Here is a 23,635-nt window from a genome sequence, read left to right on the forward strand (position 1 = left end):
AATATTTGTATGCTAACTAGTGTTACGAATCGGGACGAGACGAGAAATTAGGTTTTCTCGTCTTGTAGAATCCACTTTCGAAAAAAAGCTCTTTTCGTCTCGCCTCGAAGTTTCTCTAGCTTTTTGTATAAATTTGTGTACAACATTTGTTCTGACTTCCTAAAGTCACGAGAGATCCACGAAGGATGAGATATAACAACAATTAAACCATATTTATTATTTGAGTATATTGTGTAATGACTTGTGTATCTTTAAATGCTCTTCATTGTATTCTTACAATCAATCACTTTATCAATTTATAGTTTTTTTTTTTTTTTTTTTTTTTTTTTTTTTTTTTTTAACGATGAACCATGCAACACTAAACCAGTGTTTAAGGTTTAATACTTGGATGAACTCGTGTTGCCAATGAGACTCATGAAGTTTCTCATCTTGCCTCAAAAACGAGACGAGAACTCCCATATTTTTAAATTGAAACGAATTTAAAAAATTCTTCTCGTCTCGAATTGCAGACAAGACGAGACATTTCTCGCCTCCGTCTCGTCTCCTGGACAACACTAATCTCAACAATGAATTAGAAATAGTTAACCTGCCAGTCTTCCTCAACGGTCAAACTCTTCCATTCTGTGGTTCTAGGCGTTGGGCAACAGCCCCACCTGTTGTTCTACCCACACGATGTCCCGGAGTTTTACTCTGATTTCTCACTCAAATAAACATCTAGAAGACCAATAAGCAGAAAAAATATCGAAAAATAATTTTAAATTATGAACTTTATGCATACATAGAAATTAATGAAAGTGAATAAGTAAAATAAACTGACTTTATTTTACTTTGAAATCGGGAAATGGGCTCCCCCTAGAAAATTTTCTTCGGGTGCCTATGATCCTGACTGAGGACCTTTGTCTTTTCTTTACTATCTTGTCATGGAGGGACTAAAACTATCAGTTAAGTATGAATAGTGCAAATCAAAGGCGTATACATGCATAAAGAAATCGATTGATTGTACAATTGATAATAATTTAGATCAACTTTTAACTCTAAAAGAAACCGATGAAATATAAGTGTCACTGTTAATATTAAACAAATTGAAAATAGTTTGAAAAATATATCGGTAAATATTGGTGTTTATTTGCCAATGCCGATACCGATACTCCCAAAAGTGGCTGATATTACCGATACCGATATATCGGTACATCCCTAATTCTATAATGTGCAACACTTGGAGATGAAAGACAAATACACGTAAAAATACATATGTACACACGTACTCTAGTTCACACTATTTTGCAATATTGCATGCCTGTAGAGCCAAGCCCACGCAAAGAAATCTTCCGAGATATATATCTTTTCTCTGTTAAATAATATTCGTCCACTAGAAAAGAAAGCAACACAATTCAACATAGCAAAAACCCAAAATAAATAAAGGATTGTTTGTGATCTTACTAGCAAATCTTCGCGCGCCAAGCAGACGACAAGCTCTAAGTTCCTCGCTGGTGACGTCACTGTGATGAGAGCGTTAAAGTAGAGGTTCGGGACATAGGTTAAGAGCACCCCCTGCCCAGCGGCCGCCGCTGACTGTATATAAAAAAAACTGAAACGATACAAACTTGGCTGCTTGAAATCCTCCTTGATGAAATTCTGCGTACGCTGCTTAAATATCAATTGAAATTTGTGTTCAGTCCTACATTGAAAATCGAGGTAAACAAATCAAACTTAATAGATTCGTCATTTTAAAGATCTTTTTACATCCTTGTTTACATGCTTGCTTTCAATGCAAGTTACAGATTTACTTGAAGTTTGGCATCTCAAGAACTTTTTGACGTTACTTACAATAATACAGTTAAACGGAAAATAAAGTGTCTTTTTTAGATGCTATGCTTGAGAATGATTGTTTTAAGAGCCAATTTAAGAACTCTTCATATCCGCTGCAAAATATATGAAACGCATATGGGATCTTCAAAATTTGGTTTACTTTGTTTCCTGAAATTTTCAAGTTTTTAGAAAGAAATGAACAAGTCCCCTGTCTACCTGCTATACAAAATGGTAGATAGGATGAATTACATGCTACCAGAAATAAGTGAAAAGTTTTCAGATATTCTTGCTTCTAGTACCCTGCTGATTTTGGTTTGTTTCTGATAAATTAATCCTTGGTTTTGGATCCGAGGAAGTCACCAAACAAGCCGTTTCGTGGCGACACTCGAATTAGCAGTGACACTATTAACAATATACGTAGCACCGATGAGTAGTCATCGGAGCTTAATTGTAGTTCTGATGCTACTTCTATGTCTTTTTTTTTAAATCATTTTAGATTTAAAATATAAATGAACTAACAAAGGACATCTTCAGTAAATTCCTACCTTCTTGACCGGTGAGTACCAGGGTGAATATGGGTATGTAGAGAAACGGTAAGCTCTGTAGGTCATGAATAAGTTAGTCTCAATGTCACAAAGTGAGGTATGTTCAAACAGGAGTCGAAAACCTATCGACGGTCCCGACGTGTTGTGGTTACTCCTAGGATCACCATACACCACTGGAGATGCTTCCGGTGGAGATCTTTGGATCTATCCTAATCTCCTGACTACTGCGTTAATTCTGTACCGCACACTAACCATGAAACCACAGAGATCCAGCAGAATCCTCACAAGAAGTGACGAGAACCGGCCCAGATTCACGGATTGTTTACTTGTGGGGCGCGTATCTCCGGTAACTGGCGTGCCCCTTGGGCAGTGTTGGTATGGGGAGAATGTGCAAACACGCTAGTCTCCGAATATGCAAATCCCGATGTCGTATTTGAAATTGTTCTAGTGTTGGGGCCCAAAACAGCCAGACGCTGCTGATCGCTCTCGGCTAAACTTCAACCCATGCGTCAGCTGGGCTTGTTTTGTGTGTGTCAGGGAACAAATTGAACTATGCCTTCCCCATAACACACTCCTAGCTACGGTCTTCAGGACATCACAACCAAGCCCAAGAATGGGTTCCAACTGGGACCAAACCAAGCTCAACTGATGCCTGGGTCGAAATAGACGAGAGCGATCAGCAGTGTCTGACCGTTTTGTGCTCTGGCACTGGAATAAATTCAAATGCAAGAACGGGGTTTTCAATTCGGAAACTAGCTTGTCTGTCCGTTCTTCCCATACCCACATTGCCCGAGGGGCCCGTTGGTCACCGGGGAGACGTGCCCCCACAAGTAAACAATCCGTGCTTCTGGGCCGGTTCTCATCACTTCTTGTGAGGATCCTGCTGGATCTCTGTGGTTTCATGGGTAGTGTGCAGTATAGAAGTACGCAACGAACCTAGAAAATAAGAATAGACCCAAAGATCTCCACCGGAAGCCTCTTCAGTGATGCACGATGACCCGAGAAGTGACCACAACACTGTCGGGACCGTCGAACGTTTTTTTTTTTTTTTTTTTTTTTTTACTCTTTTTCAAATACACCTCACTTTGTCTCATCGAGACCAACGTATTCGTGACCTACAGTGCCTACCGCTTCTCTACATACCCATACTCACTCTGGTACTCACCGGTGAAGAAAGTAGGGAGTCAACAATGCATTGGATGGAGATGCTCTTTGCGACTTGAAAATTACAGTAATTTACTGTACGGTAGATACGTTTTGATCGTACGATGAGCACACGAGAGTATTATCGTTCCAACCCTATCTATAAGAAAGATGCAGGGAAAATGAGACAGACCTAAGGGAATTTGTAAAGACCTAATGTCACTTTTTGACAGTCTCTGAAAAGCAGTCTTGGTTTTTGTGGCCAGAAATGTACAATTAGCACAATTGTTAAAGCATTAGTATTTTATAGATTTTGTTAGAAATCGTCTAGTCTGAACCATTTTCAGACCTTCAAACTCAGCATAAATAATAATTTCTCGTGTTAATTAATTAAAATATTTCTATCTGTTAACTGCTATTTTCAGATTGAATAGGTAGAAACTAGTCTAGTTCAACCGTGTACTTCCCGGTCCTGCTTCCCGTAGGTAACTAGTTTCACCCCACTTGTACTTGTTAGATAAAACATGGTGGCATCACACCTAGCAAAGGACCAAATACGATTACTGAGGTGTTAAAACAGTCCTTATTAAATACTGTTTATCTGAATGCTGTTGTCTTTATTCTCTGAACCAGACATTGAATAAAACTTAAAGGTCTAACGTGCGAAACCCAAAACGCATATGCGTGAAAACACAAAAAGCATCTCTGACACAACACAACAAATCGCAGGCGGTCCCTGTAATGGTCGCTTCTTTTTCTCCAGTAGTAGTGCCTATTTCATCCAGCTGGCAGCGAAATGAGTGTTCAGTCACCTTGGATAGGGTTATCCGGTTTGGATCCAACTACCACCTTCCGCTAAGCATTTGTGGAATTTTATTACTTTATTATTTTTTTTTTTCATTAATAAATTTCCTGACAGAATTTCCATCTTGTATTGTTTCTCATTGTTATCTTTATATTTCTTTTCCATTACAATAATTTATATTTTACCTCTGAATTTTACGTTCTTCACTAAACACTATCACGTGACCCAGTATGGTTCACAAGTGGACTATTCCTAACTACTACTACATTATCTAATTTTACTTCGATATGTATGTATCTGTATGTTCTGGTAACTCGTATTTGTTAGTGAATAGTCAAAAAATTAAAAACACGGGAGTGTCCTTGAATGTCATCAAAAAAGCTATTAACCATTTGTGGTTTGATAAAAGAAGGAAGTACGACATTTAATTTACTTTCGTTCTATATTGCATGTGGCCACACAAAAGAAAGATACATATATAATTTTTTTGAATATAGAACGATTGATGAACCAAAATTAGTCCTTGACTAACCATAGTTATTTGTCCTTTACTAACCATAATGCGGTTCCTAAACTTTGCAAGCTTTACAGTGTGACTACATGAAATGATGGAATAATTTCCTATAATTGAAGTTACTTTCTTTGATGACAATAGTAATTATGTACAAAATGTTTTCTCGCTATGGAAATTCTAACAACGAAGTGCGACTTACATGACTTCTCTGAGTCTTTCATGCGTGCGCACTCACATTTGTAGTCATTATTGTTCTAATGAAATAAACTGGCACTGCGCTGATGAGATATGCCTTAATGTTCTTTAAGTATTTTTTCAGTAATTATTTGTTCCTTGAAAAAGATTTAAGCGTGATACAAGTGTATAGTTTAAACTTTTTTTTTTTTTTAATTTGATGTCAGCTTATAAACTATGACTTTTCATTTTCAGATTATGAGTTCTAGTCTAATGGCTTTCATCAATCTTCATTATAAATTTTGCCTCGCCTGCTGTGAGTGCCTGAAAACTATTACAAGAAGTCAAGTTATGGAGGAGCATCCAAGTGTTCAACCTTCTGCCGTTTCGCGACGGGAGTCTCAAGTTCCGGATTATGCGGGCATAATCCAACAATGTTACGGTAACTTATGTACCCATTATCCTCAAAGTAGTTCCCCTCGATGGCAGGCAGATGCACAAAGTGGGGAGAGCCCAGGAAATCAACAAGGAAAAGGCCCAAGTCCTGCTAATTCTCCGTCTGTTGTCGGACAGCAACGCCGCTGGTCAGAAGTTGCGTCTGGGGATCTTCGAGATGAAGTCGGAGATGGGACTCAACGTCGATGGTCAATGCCTGCAGGAGAAGGAGGCAGCTCAGGTGCTACTGCAAGACTGCCAGAGGAAGGTCCGTGGTCTAGTCAATTTCATTCTTGCAAACTGAACGTTCCAACGCATCATGAAAAGGGCACAAGAAGTTGGTCAACTACTCCAGGTAATTCGTATTACCACTCTATAGAAATAAGCTTTCTTTTCATTGTAGAAGTCCGGTTGGGCACGAAATATTCCACTCTGAATAGACATTGTTTCGAAAAGAAGTACAGAGAATGAGGGATGCTGCACTTACAAGGAATCGGTCCCTAATATTTTACTTGCAGACTGGGTGTTCTTTCATAAAGCTACTACAGTCCGCTATATCTAAATTCAGTTAGGTATGTCCAGGGCTAATCCTTCCATCTGTTTGCATTTTTCACATTACTTTATGCAAATTACGTATTACCCATTTTGATGATAATATGTTGTATATTTATTTAATTAGTAAATGCTCCTTTTATAATATACTCATTTTAGTTGTTACAATAATAGCCTTACAAATTAAAAATGTGTGTTTATTAATTATTTTTATTTGTGTGTGTCTTTGTGTATTTCAATTTTATGTGCAAAACTTTCACGTAAAAAAGATAATTGTTTTTGTCCGACAACAAATTGCTCATCGTTTTGTTTTCAAATGAAAATGAAATGAAATGAAATCTATCAGTTGAGCGTCCCACGATTATTCCCTTGGGGCTAAGGGAGACGATGATTTAGGCAAGTGAATGATGATGGAAGAGATGGTGGAATAAGAAAGTGGGAGAAACTAGAGTACCCCCAGAAAAACCCACGGATATGATGTCGTCCACCACAAACTAACTTGGGCGTGAGAGATCCGGGTACGATCCCCGGCGGGAGCTCATGTGGTTCGGATTCCACGTTAATCAGTAGGTCCCGTCTCATATAGCCTCTGCTGAAAGGGACGTTAAACAAAAAATCAAATCCAACTAACTTGGACAGGGATCGAACCAGGGACCCCACGCACCAGAAGTAAGCGCGCTAGCACTGAACCACCATCTACTGTCTCGTTTTGTTTTATTCGATTGAATATGTTTGATTGGATATTCGAAGAGTTCAGCTGAATTCATTCGATCTGCATTAAACATGATGGTAGACCTTGACTTGCTGCATAAGATTGTGAAATACTGTGAGAAACGGGGTTCCGGTTTCCGAGTTCTAGACCATCGAATATGGTGTGCAGTTGAAATTTTCGCGAAACAGTTTTAATAAATCAATGAAGGACATTTTTTCCGCTGTTGGGAAATTTACACTAGTATAAAGTAATCTTTCTGAAACTTGGCTTTTCAGTTGTTCTGACGATTGGCTTTGGTATCCTTATCTTTGGAAGCCACAAAAACTAGGTTCTTTTTAAGAAGGTAGTGTGTGTGTGTCAGATCTTGAAGAAACTTTCCGATTTCGGTCATATGGTAATCACCACAAGAAAGAGACTTCTGGATTACTTTTTTTGAAGCACAGAAAATATCATCCCATGAAATTTGCGTCATAATTCATCATCATAGGTATTCTGCCATTGTTGGCAGGTCACTTGCTACAACTGAGAAGCTTTCATGCTCCACGGTCTTCCGCTAACCTCTTCGTCTTCACGTACGATATTTTTTGTTTTGATATCGTCCATTAATTGTAGTCTTCTTCGCTCCTCCCTCTCTTTCCTGCCACCATACCCTCTAGCACGTCCCTCATGATACGTTTCCTTCTTATCCAATATTCCAACCAGTTTCTCTTTGTCTCCTTAATTATATTTAAAATTGTTCTTTTCTCCCCTACTATTTCTAACACACTCTCATTCGTTTTCCGCTCGACCCAGCTAACTTGTTCCATTCTTCTACACACCCACATTTTGAAAGCTTCCAGTCGTTTCTCATCATTTTTGCGTAACGTTCATATTTCTGACCCATACAGTACAACAATTTGGTGCAATATACACGTAACTTCATTTGTGGTTTCAGTATTATCTTTTGAATTAATATTTCCCATCTCTTATAATAAAAGGAATAATGGATTTCAGCTTGTTTGACATTTGCCAATATCCATTATTCTTCCTAAATAACTATTCAGATTTCTATGATAAAATAAACAGATGTGTGAGTTATCTAAAGGCACTTAAGTATCGCAATTTATAATTTATTTAAAAATAATAATTATGACAGTGAAATTAGCAAAATAGACATTAAACTTTTTTGGTTAACCTGTTTTACGAGTAACTTTCAGAATTTGTTTAGAGTCAAATAGTTTAGTAACTGAAAAGTATTTGGATGCCTTAATCCGACGAAAATAGTAATTTAATGATCATTTAGTTTGAAAAATAAATCCAGCATCATATACTACGTCTCTGCTAAACATTTAGAAAAAAAAATAGGTATTTTTTATAACAATTAGCACTTCCCTGAAGATGTTCGGAATATTGTAATATCGGGCAAGATATGTGATAGGCTGTAATGTTGACGAGAACACAAGGACACTCAGTAGACAGACAGATACTATGTGTCGTTTCATTCGATGATAACGAATGTTGCTGTCTGCGCTTAGTTTCTTTTCCATTTTCTTTTTACATACGCAACTGACTCAGTAGGTAACATGAACTGTTTACAGAGCAGTTCAAGCGTTAAATGACCAATGGCCGTTCACAATATCGATTCTGCAGTTTAATCGAACCAGATTAGTGACCTGGAAAGAAGACATACGTAGGCAAAGGTATCACGCCTTGTTGCAGTTACGCATCTGGTAGCCTCAGAAACGGCGGAAACATTTTAAGAAGAACTGTGTTTGGCCAGCGGAAGAATGGTCCCCCAAGAGTGACAACACCGCTGGTATACCGACATATTGACACGTACGGAACTTGATGTGAGCGTAGCATTCGTGTCTTTATCCAGACAGTTTGTAGTCAGCCGAATAGTGTACAGTTAAGGTCCTACACCGTGGGTTTTCTTGAAGTTCTTCCTTTCCATATTCCCATTCCACCAATTCATTCACAACCGTGCACTTTCATAAATCATCCGTTTTTAGCCTGAAGGGCATAATCACAGGAGGTTAAACTACGTAGAAATTTCAATTCAGGTCCTACAGGCTAGTGCACCGTGCGCTCCTACGTCTTGCCTTTGGGTGGAGACACGAAGATAGGCACTCGAGCGTCAGAGGTGAAGCTCACAAGAATTGTGTAATGTTACGTGTTCCGATGGAAGACGGATAGAACTCTGTAGCGATATGCGACAACAAAAGATTTCTCGGCAAAACTTTGTGATGAACATTACCAGGATTTTCAAGAAATCCATGCATTTGGCGATGGTGGAATTATGTGTAAAAGTCGGACACCACTGATAGCTTTACGGGGAATGTTAGTTGCCCAAAAGAGAACTTTCCTCAGGCTTTAGACTGTCATTGCGCGGCCAGTATAGTGATGGATCTGTGTTTATGGCCCATAATGAACACTCAGATCGTGGGACATCGCACGGAACTTTTTGGGTATGGGTATATTCGCTACATGAACTGGCCTCTTATGTTACCAGGTATGAACTACATTGAACATCTGCGGAAGATGTTGAAAACTGTTGTTTGTAGTCGTCCATAGCCTCCCATAGCAGTACTGCGAGACGTCATTTACACTGTTCACATGGAAAGGGGCTTTCTTCCCCAGCATGCCATTAATATACATATAAGATGCGTGATTCAACGGCCGTGTCCAAAAGTGCATAGTGCACACTTCGAGGATGCACACTCGAAGTCTACAAATGAAATGCACACTAAATAGTGTACACTTCGTCAAATTAGCTTTTGATCCACACTTGTTTACAGCGCCTCATCGTGGTGGAGTATGGAACATTGATAACAAAAGAAGGGAGAATTTCGCGTACTAGAAAAAATAACTTTTTTTTTTTTTTTTTTTTTTTTAGATGAATGACTTTCCAGTTATATTAAAGATAAATATATCTACAGATTGACAATATGGGGTAACCATAAAATGACTTAATGGTTTCTTTCATGTATGCCAACAGCTTCAGCTTTGCAGTATCTGCAAATATTTATCAGCATAAAAACCACTAAACTATTGGCGGTTCTATTTTATTAGACATGCTTCCTAATATTTATTAATCCCCCGGAAGAAAAGCAGCACTGGTGGTTAGGGCGCTGATGACACTGTTGCGAAGTAGATTAAGAATTTTATTGCAGGTGAAAGTAGGCAATTTGCAAAAGCGTTAGGACACCGAGGGGAGATCGCTATTTACAATAATGTGGCTCAAATCCACTTTGGGAGAGAGTTCATATTGAGTATAATTCCTTTATGTACAGTAGATACACAAGAATGACACTATAATTGTCGTCGTTCTACTGTATTGCTTCAGTTACAGGCATACTGATTAGACTATTTCTACCATATTATGCTGATGTTGAAGTTCCTTATATGTTACTCTTTCTTTGTGAATCTATAGATTTTACCCATAAATCTTAAAAATAGTGTCTCCATATTGTTAAGGTACACCAAAATTAACACTTACAAGGATGACAAGGAAAGAAGTGGTGGAGTTCAACAACATGAGGACCAGGATTTACAGGAAAAAGCTATTATGTCACTATGAAATACCAATTTATAAGGATCACGTGTACTCAAGATTACTATCTTATAAGCCCGCTTAAATTGAGTTCTGTACATTGTATACACTTCAACATTTGCGTGCACTTCACTATGCCTTCGGTGCCCTACATCTTTCTTGAAATATATCCGCTGTCTCTCCCACATTCTTCCCACTACGAAAATGTTTACTCATTAACGAAACAAATCCCCTCGTCCAAATATAACCATAAAAAGCTACTATTAACCTAATAAGAATTTTATGAAAAGTAAGAGACGTTTTTATGAAAAAAAAATACAGTATGCAACGTAGTGGCCCTCATTGTTCAACTATACGGAAGGAATTACTTGTTCATAATCAATTCATAATGGGTACCGTAATGGGATTATATGAATTAAAAGGAAGGCAAGTCTTTACTTTGGCCATTTCATCCAATGAACCGATTCGTAACCAAGACTGAAAAGATATGCCTTGCGAGCCTCTAACCTGCATTCACTCGCTGACGCTCGCTCAACAATACTATGTGAATTAAATATTAAACTTTGGTAGAGAAAGGAACCAACCCAGTAACTAACTTATAAGTTAGTTACTAGGTTGGTTCCTGTTCTCAACACCGGAACCGAAAGATCAAATCGCTGAATCGAAGAATCAAAAATAAATAAATAAATAAATAAAAAATAAAAATAAATAAATAAAAATAAAAAATAAAGTGGCCAAAGTAAAGACTTACCCAGAGGAATTTATGAAATCTTTGATAAATGTGGAGAAATAAATTTTTGATCTTTACTTCACTTTTGGGCAGCTGTCAAAAATACAAAATGTATGGTAATTGGTATATTACAGTCTCTCAAGCGCAAGGAAATATGCGCTTTGAAAGGAATTTGTTTAGAATCAAAACTAGAAAATTAGGCCTATCTACCTACGAATTAACATTGTACCTGCAGTTGTAGCTGTAGCTATAGAGAAATGAATAATCTAGGTATTCATTATTCTATGCTAGAACTTAACATTTTAATTCATACGCCATTAAAATTTGTCATTTACGTGCAAATAGCTTCATTACCGATAGTGTAATTATTTCAAATAAGCTACATAAACCATGTAATATTTAAAGACAAATGCCTTTATAGCATTATTAAATAAACACTTGGTTGCTTTTCCTATACTCCATTGCATACTCAAAGAACACAACATAGTACGTTTATTTGCGTAACACTTTTATATTCCACTTGTAAAATCACTAATTTGTATATTTATCAAGTAAATTATTATTAGATTAGCCCACATATATATTCACCTCAAAAAAGTATTAAAAATGTGTCTTTTAAAATTTTATTAAGTCACTTTGACATTATTGCTGTTCCTACTACGAAGAACTCCCATCTTAAGTACGCAAGTGTGCTAACGTAGTGTACATCCTCGCACACTACGTACTATGCACTCGCAGACTTGTGAACTTGAACCTTTTGACGCACACTAGGTGACGTCAGTTCCGGAAATAAGCGTACTTCGAATGCACACTTGTATCTTTTGGACACGGCCAACGTGTCAGGGAGCTGCACATGGCACATGAAGTCATACATAGTACTAAGGCACCGTCAACATATGAGTTAGGACACATTAAATGGAGCCATAATCAGTCTTTTCACACTCAAGACAGGTACGTTTTGTTTACGTTATTTGTGCTTGTTTCCGTTTGATGCTGGACGCCCACATCTCTTTTACGTTTCTGACATTGCACATTTGTGATTGAGTTGTATAATAAAGGTTACGTTTCTCTATTTCCCTGTTCTAGGCAGGCTCAACGCTACAACACACTACGCACAATCTAGGGACGCCGCGCCGTCAGCACTCTACGATAATGAAATGGTTCCATAGACTAATGCAGTAAAACCTTTCTTTAGTGGAATAGAACGGGACTTGCAAAAATTTCCGTTAAACATAGGTTTTCTGTTAACGAAGGTAGACCTATGCATGCATATAATGGACATACCAAGATAAAATAATATACTGTATGTAGCTTAGACAATTTACAGTATTTCACTAAATGATTTGTGATGCCAAGGATACGATAATGTTGCGAATATGCGTTGAAAGCACAGTGATGTTCAAAGTCGTATACTTCCTCTGTATCCAAGGTTTTTTCTTTTTTTATTATTATTCATTGTTCATCTCATATATTAAATTTGGTAGTGAAAGACGCTGTTGGATGTTGTGTAAAATCTAGAAGCTTCATATCTTGCAATATATTCCCTAGCATTGACTTATACTTTAATAACAAGATGGATGGCATTGGTTCTCTGTGCCCTTAGTTCCTCAGTTGCAAGCGGTAATAGAGGATAGTAAACTGCAAGTGACCTCATAGGAAGAAATTGTAAAGGGTAAGGTCTGGGGATCTTGGCTGTCACGAGAGAAGTTCATCATCATCACTTCCGCGTTTAGTCCAACGATATCGTTGTTTTGCGTTCAGGAATAATCTCACTTCTATGTGGAAATGTGATGGGGCTCCATCTAATTGTATGGTTTAGGTGTTAATGTCTTCGTCCAGTTGAGGAAACAACTACTTGGTCATCATATCAAGAAAAATGAATCCCGTAACTGTTTGATCCATGGAAAAGAAAGAACTGTAAACCGTTTCCGTTGGCACATCGCAAAACGCATTTACTCTAGGGAAGTCCTGAACTAACTCAACAAGCTCGTTTGGATTTTACTACTTTTTTACTTACATGGAATGTCGCCTCGTTTAGATTTTACTATTTTTCAATTAATTAGTGAAAGAAAGAAAGAAGTCGTCCTTGGAAAAGTTTCCATTCTCAAGCATGAGCACGTCCATATCAGTGAAGAACTTTTCCCGTCCACGTGAGATTTATTTGGCTGGTTTCATGGTTAGATGTTTACGTCGAGTTCGCATAACGTTGTAGGTGGAATTTCAAGTGTCCTGGATTCAACAGGAATAGGTTTCTTTGGACTCCGTAAGTGAGTTGCACGAACTCCCTCGAAAACATCTTAAGACACTGAAGGCCTACCACTGATTTTGCCCTTGCAAACGCAACCCCTTTCCTTCAACTGTGCGTTCCATTTTCTGTTCTAGTTGTCAGACAGGATGATGCATCTTTCATAACACGTACGAAAATGTCGTTGCACAGCTGTATGGATCCCGTTGTGATATTCAAGGTCCAAAAATCTTGTCACTAACAATATCAGCCATACTACACAACTGTGAAACTGCTGCCTAGCGGCAGGATATGTGAACAGTGCATCGAAACAAATGACGAACAAAATGCTGCTCACTTATGCTACACTTACATACGTTTCATTCAACTGTGTCGATCAGTGAGATTCAATGCAAGAATAACGAAACCCTGACAATAGAAAAACCCTCTACAGATCCTGTTCATATGTTGAACAAAGTATTTGCTATTACTAACTTGCTTTGCGTGCAAAATTCAATCAGTCTTTTTCCTCTTTTGTTGCGCTTTTCTAGTCCATATCTTCCTACTGTTTTCTTTTCTGTGCATTCTTCTACGATCACATTCCAATATTCAACCGAAATAAGATTTTTGTATGTTTTTCACTGCGTTTTCTCCAGCTTAATAAACTTGTTTTACTTCATCATCTACGCTGTCGTTGACATATATACCTTAATGATAGTTGTATCCTTTGGTTTCGTAGCTAGTTTTACTGCTATGATTCTATCGTTTACTATGTTGTAACTTCTTACTCGTCGTCCTATTTTCTTATTCATTATAAATTCACATTCACTGAGTTAATAATTTCCTTACCCGAGTTAATAAGTCTATATTCAACCTGGCCAGAAGTCGTCGTGTTCCTTTCATTTTATTTTGCTGATCCTTACTATATTCACGTCCAGTCCACCCCCTCTCTCTCACACACACACATACAGCGACTTCTTGCTCCCCTCCCCCCCGCCCCAGAATCCGTGCAGCTGACTGCTTTTGTAGTTTCGGGTTCTGAGTTTGATGCTCTACCCATTTACAGTAATTCACTTTTAAAAACTTCCCATGCTGTATGTTTTTGGGAAAGATACAGTGATGGTTTCCCGTTGTCTCGTATCATTTACTGGTGCTTGGGGTCCCGGGTTCGATCCCAGCCCCCGCCAAGTGAACTTTGTGGTGGACAAACACCGTGTGCGTGGGTTTCCTCGGGGTTCTCCCGTTTCCTCCCACTTTCTTCATTCCACCATTTTCATTCATTACTCATCATCACCGTCTCCTTTAGCCCAACCTGCATAAACGTGGGACGTAAAACTCAAAGATTTCATTTCAAGATTTTCGTATCATTTACGAATGACTTTTTCGCCGATACTCCACTGGTTTTCGCCGTTGCCTCCTGCTACCGCAGGAACGCCTAGACATTTCCTCTAGGCCGGAATCTTTACTATGAGGACCACTCTACAGGGCAAAGTATCATTGCCTAGGTGTTGCCTCTAAGACACGTATGTGGTGTTCTAATATACCCAGTCATTACTGAAATAAATGAAATTTAAAAACTCAGAGATTAATTAAGAATCTATCGATATGAGCAATAATAATAATAATAATAATAATAATAATAATAATAATAATAATAATAATAATAATAATAATAATAATAATAACATTAATAATAATAATAATAATAATAATAATAATAATAATAATAATAATCTATATATATAAAAGAGAACGCACAAAATCCTTTGTCCGCTCATCACGCTAATACGGCTGAACCGATTTCTTTCATTTTTGGGGGGTTGTTAGGATTTGGACCCTAGATGGTTTTTATCATATCACTTTAATTTTCAATTACCAGTGTCTTGAGATAATTGACCAATCAGGTGTGAATACGTAAAAAAAATCCTTTGTCCGCTCATCACGCTAATACGGGTGAACCGATTTCTTTCATTTTTGGGGGGTTGTTAGGATGTGGACCCTAGATGGTTTTTATCATATCACTTTAATTTTCAATTACCAGTGTCTTGAGATAATTGACCATTCAGGTGTCCATACGTACAAATCCTTTGTTATTAGTTCATCATAGGTATAAAAATAAACGTATTTATATGCAACCCGCATGACCCTGTGACTCGGCGGGTTAACATAACTGACAGGCGCTATAAATCACTTGAAAGCGAAAAAGTAAAAATTATCTAAGTAACAAAGTTTATTGCGTTCCGGGGTGACCGCAGCGAAGCGGGGCGGGTTAACATAAATGACAGGCGATATAATGTTAACATTTACTGCAATCTTCTATGGTTTTTATCATATCACTTGAAAGCGAAAAAGTAAAAATTATCTAAGTAACAAAGTTTATTGCGTTCGGGGGTGACCGCAGCGAAGCGGGGCGGGTTAACATAAATGACAGGCGATATAATGTTAACATTTACTGCAATCTTCTATGGTTTTTATCATATCACTTGAAAGCGAAAAAGTAAAAATTATCTAAGTAACAAAGTTTATTGCGTTCCGGGGTGACCGCAGTGAAGCGGGGCGGGTTAACATAAATGACAGGCGATATAATGTTAACATTTACTGCACTCTTCTATGGTTTTTATCATATCACTTGAAAGCGAAAAAGTAAAAATTATCTAAGTAACAAAGTTTATGGAGTTCGGGGGTGACCGCAGCGAAGCGGGGCGGGTTAACATAAATGACAGGCGATATAATGTTAACATTTACTGCAATCTTCTATGGTTTTTATCATATCACTTGAAAGCGAAAAAGTAAAAATTATCTAAGTAACAAAGTTTATTGCGTTCCGGGGTGACCGCAGCGAAGCGGGGCGGGTTAACATAAATGACAGGCGATATAATGTTAACATTTACTGCAATCTTCTATGGTTTTTATCATATCACTTGAAAGCGAAAAAGTAAAAATTATCTAAGTAACAAAGTTTATTGCGTTCGGGGGTGACCGCAGCGAAGCGGGGCGGGTTAACATAAATGACAGGCGATATAATGTTAACATTTACTGCAATCTTCTATGGTTTTTATCATATCACTTGAAAGCGAAAAAGTAAAAATTATCTAAGTAACAAAGTTTATTGCGTTCGGGGGTGACCGCAGCGAAGCGGGGCGGGTTAACATAAATGACAGGCGATATAATGTTAACATTTACTGCAATCTTCTATGGTTTTTATCATATCACTTGAAAGCGAAAAAGTAAAAATTATCTAAGTAACAAAGTTTATTGCGTTCGGGGGTGACTGCAGCGAAGCGGGGCGGGTTAACATAAATGACAGGCGATATAATGTTAACATTTACTGCAATCTTCTATGGTTTTTATCATATCACTTGAAAGCGAAAAAGTAAAAATTATCTAAGTAACAAAGTTTATTGCGTTCCGGGGTGACCGCAGCGAAGCGGGGCGGGTTAACATAAATGACAGGCGATATAATGTTAACATTTACTGCAATCTTCTATGGTTTTTATCATATCACTTGAAAGCGAAAAAGTAAAAATTATCTAAGTAACAAAGTTTATTGCGTTCGGGGGTGACCGCAGCGAAGCGGGGCGGGTTAACATAAATGACAGGTGATATAATGTTAACATTTACTGCAATCTTCTATGGTTTTTATCATATCACTTGAAAGCGAAAAAGTAAAAATTATCTAAGTAACAAAGTTTATTGCGTTCGGGGGTGACCGCAGCGAAGCGGGGCGGGTTAACATAAATGACAGGCGATATAATGTTAACATTTACTGCAATCTTCTATGGTTTTTATCATATCACTTGAAAGCGAAAAAGTAAAAATTATCTAAGTAACAAAGTTTATTGCGTTCGGGGGTGACCGCAGCGAAGCGGGGCGGGTTAACATAAATGACAGGCGATATAATGTTAACATTTACTGCAATCTTCTATGGTTTTTATCATATCACTTGAAAGCGAAAAAGTAAAAATTATCTAAGTAACAAAGTTTATTGCGTTCGGGGGTGACCGCAGCGAAGCGGGGCGGGTTAACATAAATGACAGGCGATATAATGTTAACATTTACTGCAATCTTCTATGGTTTTTATCATATCACTTGAAAGCGAAAAAGTAAAAATTATCTAAGTAACAAAGTTTATTGCGTTCCGGGGTGACCGCAGCGAAGCGGGGCGGGTTAACATAAATGACAGGCGATATAATGTTAACATTTACTGCAATCTTCTATGGTTTTTATCATATCACTTGAAAGCGAAAAAGTAAAAATTATCTAAGTAACAAAGTTTATTGCGTTCGGGGGTGACCGCAGCGAAGCGGGGCGGGTTAACATAAATGACAGGCGATATAATGTTAACATTTACTGCAATCTTCTATGGTTTTTATCATATCACTTGAAAGCGAAAAAGTAAAAATTATCTAAGTAACAAAGTTTATTGCGTTCCGGGGTGACCGCAGCGAAGCGGGGCGGGTTAACATAAATGACAGGCGATATAATGTTAACATTTACTGCAATCTTCTATGGTTTTTATCATATCACTTGAAAGTGAAAAAGTAAAAATTATCTAAGTAACAAAGTTTATTGCGTTCGGGGGTGACCGCAGCGAAGCGGGGCGGGTTAACATAAATGACAGGCGATATAATGTTAACATTTACTGCAATCTTCTATGGTTTTTATCATATCACTTGAAAGCGAAAAAGTAAAAATTATCTAAGTAACAAAGTTTATTGCGTTCGGGGGTGACCGCAGCGAAGCGGGGCGGGTTAACATAAATGACAGGCGATATAATGTTAACATTTACTGCAATCTTCTATGGTTTTTATCATATCACTTGAAAGCGAAAAAGTAAAAATTATCTAAGTAACAAAGTTTATTGCGTTCGGGGGTGACCGCAGCGAAGCGGGGCGGGTTAACATAAATGACAGGCGATATAATGTTAACATTTACTGCAATCTTCTATGGTTTTTATCATATCACTTGAAAGCGAAAAAGTAAAAATTATCTAAGTAACAAAGTTTATTGCGTTCCGGGGTGACCGCAGCGAAGCGGGACGGGTTAACATAAATGACAGGCGATATAATGTTAACATTTACTGCAATCTTCTATGGTTTTTATCATATCACTTGAAAGCGAAAAAGTAAAAATTATCTAAGTAACAAAGTTTATGGAGTTCGGGGGTGACCGCAGCGAAGCGGGGCGGGTTAACATAAATGACAGGCGATATAATGTTAACATTTACTGCAATCTTCTATGGTTTTTATCATATCACTTGAAAGCGAAAAAGTAAAAATTATCTAAGTAACAAAGTTTATTGCCTTCCGGGGTGACCGCAGCGAAGCGGGGCGGGTTAACATAAATGACAGGCGATATAATGTTAACATTTACTGCAATCTTCTATGGTTTTTATCATATCACTTGAAAGCGAAAAAGTAAAAATTATCTAAGTAACAAAGTTTATTGCGTTCGGGGGTGACCGCAGCGAAGCGGGGCGGGTTAACATAAATGACAGGCGATATAATGTTAACATTTACTGCAATCTTCTATGGTTTTTATCATATCACTTGAAAGCGAAAAAGTAAAAATTATCTAAGTAACAAAGTTTATTGCGTTCGGGGGTGACCGCAGCGAAGCGGGGCGGGTTAACATAAATGACAGGCGATATAATGTTAACATTTACTGCAATCTTCTATGGTTTTTATCATATCACTTGAAAGCGAAAAAGTAAAAATTATCTAAGTAACAAAGTTTATTGCGTTCGGGGTGACCGCAGCGAAGCGGGGCGGGTTAACATAAATGACAGGCGATATAATGTTAACATTTACTGCAATCTTCTATGGTTTTTATCATATCACTTGAAAGCGAAAAAGTAAAAATTATCTAAGTAACAAAGTTTATTGCGTTCGGGGGTGACCGCAGCGAAGTGGGGCGGGTTAACATAAATGACAGGCGATATAATGTTAACATTTACTGCAATCTTCTATGGTTTTTATCATATCACTTGAAAGCGAAAAAGTAAAAATTATCTAAGTAACAAAGTTTATTGCGTTCCGGGGTGACCGCAGCGAAGCGGGGCGGGTTAACATAAATGACAGGCGATATAATGTTAACATTTACTGCAATCTTCTATGGTTTTTATCATATCACTTGAAAGCGAAAAAGTAAAAATTATCTAAGTAACAAAGTTTATTGCGTTCGAGGGTGACCGCAGCGAAGTGGGGCGGGTTAACATAAATGACAGGCGATATAATGTTAACATTTACTGCAATCTTCTATGGTTTTTATCATATCACTTGAAAGCGAAAAAGTAAAAATTATCTAAGTAACAAAGTTTATTGCGTTCGGGGGTGACCGCAGCGAAGCGGGGCGGGTTAACATAAATGACAGGCGATATAATGTTAACATTTACTGCAATCTTCTATGGTTTTTATCATATCACTTGAAAGCGAAAAAGTAAAAATTATCTAAGTAACAAAGTTTATTGCGTTCCGGGGTGACCGCAGCGAAGCGGGGCGGGTTAACATAAATGACACGCGATATAATGTTAACATTTACTGCAATCTTCTATGGTTTTTATCATATCACTTGAAAGCGAAAAAGTAAAAATTATCTAAGTAACAAAGTTTATTGCGTTCGGGGGTGACCGCAGCGAAGTGGGGCGGGTTAACATAAATGACAGGCGATATAATGTTAACATTTACTGCAATCTTCTATGGTTTTTATCATATCACTTGAAAGCGAAAAAGTAAAAATTATCTAAGTAACAAAGTTTATTGCGTTCGGGGGTGACCGCAGCGAAGCGGGGCGGGTTAACATAAATGACAGGCGATATAATGTTAACATTTACTGCAATCTTCTATGGTTTTTATCATATCACTTGAAAGCGAAAAAGTAAAAATTATCTAAGTAACAAAGTTTATTGCGTTCGGGGGTGACCGCAGCGAAGCGGGGCGGGTTAACATAAATGACAGGCGATATAATGTTAACATTTACTGCAATCTTCTATGGTTTTTATCATATCACTTGAAAGCGAAAAAGTAAAAATTATCTAAGTAACAAAGTTTATTGCGTTCGGGGGTGACCGCAGCGAAGCGGGGCGAGTTAACATAAATGACAGGCGATATAATGTTAACATTTACTGCAATCTTCTATGGTTTTTATCATATCACTTGAAAGCGAAAAAGTAAAAATTATCTAAGTAACAAAGTTTATTGCGTTCGGGGGTGACCGCAGCGAAGTGGGGCGGGTTAACATAAATGACAGGCGATATAATGTTAACATTTACTGCAATCTTCTATGGTTTTTATCATATCACTTGAAAGCGAAAAAGTAAAAATTATCTAAGTAACAAAGTTTATTGCGTTCCGGGGTGACCGCAGCGAAGCGGGGCGGGTTAACATAAATGACAGGCGATATAATGTTAACATTTACTGCAATCTTCTATGGTTTTTATCATATCACTTGAAAGCGAAAAAGTAAAAATTATCTAAGTAACAAAGTTTATTGCGTTCGGGGGTGACCGCAGCGAAGTGGGGCGGGTTAACATAAATGACAGGCGATATAATGTTAACATTTACTGCAATCTTCTATGGTTTTTATCATATCACTTGAAAGCGAAAAAGTAAAAATTATCTAAGTAACAAAGTTTATTGCGTTCGGGGGTGAACGCAGCGAAGCGGGGCGGGTTAACATAAATGACAGGCGATATAATGTTAACATTTACTGCAATCTTCTATGGTTTTTATCATATCATTTGAAAGCGAAAAAGTAAAAATTATCTAAGTAACAAAGTTTATTGCGTTCCGGGGTGACCGCAGCGAAGCGGGGCGGGTTAACATAAATGACAGGCGATATAATGTTAACATTTACTGCAATCTTCTATGGTTTTTATCATATCACTTGAAAGCGAAAAAGTAAAAATTATCTAAGTAACAAAGTTTATTGCGTTCGGGGGTGACCGCAGCGAAGTGGGGCGGGTTAACATAAATGACAGGCGATATAATGTTAACATTTACTGCAATCTTCTATGGTTTTTATCATATCACTTGAAAGCGAAAAAGTAAAAATTATCTAAGTAACAAAGTTTATTGCGTTCGGGGGTGACCGCAGCGAAGCGGGGCGGGTTAACATAAATGACAGGCGATATAATGTTAACATTTACTGCAATCTTCTATGGTTTTTATCATATCACTTGAAAGCGAAAAAGTAAAAATTATCTAAGTAACAAAGTTTATTGCGTTCCGGGGTGACCGCAGCGAAGCGGGGCGGGTTAACATAAATGACAGGCGATATAATGTTAACATTTACTGCAATCTTCTATGGTTTTTATCATATCACTTGAAAGCGAAAAAGTAAAAATTATCTAAGTAACAAAGTTTATTGCGTTCGGGGGTGACCGCAGCGAAGTGGGGCGGGTTAACATAAATGACAGGCGATATAATGTTAACATTTACTGCAATCTTCTATGGTTTTTATCATATCATTTGAAAGCGAAAAAGTAAAAATTATCTAAGTAACAAAGTTTATTGCGTTCCGGGGTGACCGCAGCGAAGCGGGGCGGGTTAACATAAATGACAGGCGATATAATGTTAACATTTACTGCAATCTTCTATGGTTTTTATCATATCACTTGAAAGCGAAAAAGTAAAAATTATCTAAGTAACAAAGTTTATTGCGTTCGGGGGTGACCGCAGCGAAGTGGGGCGGGTTAACATAAATGACAGGCGATATAATGTTAACATTTACTGCAATCTTCTATGGTTTTTATCATATCACTTGAAAGCGAAAAAGTAAAAATTATCTAAGTAACAAAGTTTATTGCGTTCGGGGGTGACCGCAGCGAAGCGGGGCGGGTTAACATAAATGACAGGCGATATAATGTTAACATTTACTGCAATCTTCTATGGTTTTTATCATATCACTTGAAAGCGAAAAAGTAAAAATTATCTAAGTAACAAAGTTTATTGCGTTCGGGGGTGACCGCAGCGAAGCGGGGCGAGTTAACATAAATGACAGGCGATATAATGTTAACATTTACTGCAATCTTCTATGGTTTTTATCATATCACTTGAAAGCGAAAAAGTAAAAATTATCTAAGTAACAAAGTTTATTGCGTTCGGGGGTGACCGCAGCGAAGTGGGGCGGGTTAACATAAATGACAGGCGATATAATGTTAACATTTACTGCAATCTTCTATGGTTTTTATCATATCACTTGAAAGCGAAAAAGTAAAAATTATCTAAGTAACAAAGTTTATTGCGTTCCGGGGTGACCGCAGCGAAGCGGGGCGGGTTAACATAAATGACAGGCGATATAATGTTAACATTTACTGCAATCTTCTATGGTTTTTATCATATCACTTGAAAGCGAAAAAGTAAAAATTATCTAAGTAACAAAGTTTATTGCGTTCGGGGGTGACCGCAGCGAAGTGGGGCGGGTTAACATAAATGACAGGCGATATAATGTTAACATTTACTGCAATCTTCTATGGTTTTTATCATATCACTTGAAAGCGAAAAAGTAAAAATTATCTAAGTAACAAAGTTTATTGCGTTCGGGGGTGAACGCAGCGAAGCGGGGCGGGTTAACATAAATGACAGGCGATATAATGTTAACATTTACTGCAATCTTCTATGGTTTTTATCATATCATTTGAAAGCGAAAAAGTAAAAATTATCTAAGTAACAAAGTTTATTGCGTTCCGGGGTGACCGCAGCGAAGCGGGGCGGGTTAACATAAATGACAGGCGATATAATGTTAACATTTACTGCAATCTTCTATGGTTTTTATCATATCACTTGAAAGCGAAAAAGTAAAAATTATCTAAGTAACAAAGTTTATTGCGTTCGGGGGTGACCGCAGCGAAGCGGGGCGGGTTAACATAAATGACAGGCGATATAATGTTAACATTTACTGCAATCTTCTATGGTTTTTATCATATCACTTGAAAGCGAAAAAGTAAAAATTATCTAAGTAACAAAGTTTATTGCGTTCGGGGGTGACCGCAGCGAAGCGGGGCGGGTTAACATAAATGACAGGCGATATAATGTTAACATTTACTGCAATCTTCTATGGTTTTTATCATATCACTTGAAAGCGAAAAAGTAAAAATTATCTAAGTAACAAAGTTTATTGCGTTCCGGGGTGACCGCAGCGAAGCGGGGCGGGTTAACATAAATGACAGGCGATATAATGTTAACATTTACTGCAATCTTCTATGGTTTTTATCATATCACTTGAAAGCGAAAAAGTAAAAATTATCTAAGTAACAAAGTTTATTGCGTTCGGGGTGACCGCAGCGAAGCGGGGCGGGTTAACATAAATGACAGGCGATATAATGTTAACATTTACTGCAATCTTCTATGGTTTTTATCATATCACTTGAAAGCGAAAAAGTAAAAATTATCTAAGTAACAAAGTTTATTGCGTTCGGGGGTGACCGCAGCGAAGCGGGGGCGGGTTAACATAAATGACAG

General features: G+C 37.7%; 1 protein-coding gene across 11 annotated transcripts in view; it reads left to right on the plus strand.

Annotated features, from left to right (window-relative positions):
• Positions 1 to 23,635, plus strand: part of LOC145673876 (uncharacterized) — a 254,260-nt gene that overhangs the window by 88,152 nt on the left and 142,473 nt on the right. For all 11 annotated transcript variants that reach the window (XM_081743658.1, XM_081743659.1, XM_081743654.1 and 8 more), the window contains one exon: positions 5,246 to 5,780. In XM_081743658.1, coding sequence (XP_081599784.1) covers positions 5,246 to 5,780 — 535 coding nt within the window. The remainder of the gene's footprint in view (positions 1 to 5,245; positions 5,781 to 23,635) is intronic.

The sequence above is a fragment of the Thermobia domestica genome, chromosome 17, assembly GCF_964235325.1.
Source record: "Thermobia domestica chromosome 17, izTheDome1.hap1.1, whole genome shotgun sequence".
Lineage (NCBI taxonomy): Eukaryota > Metazoa > Arthropoda > Insecta > Zygentoma > Lepismatidae > Thermobia > Thermobia domestica.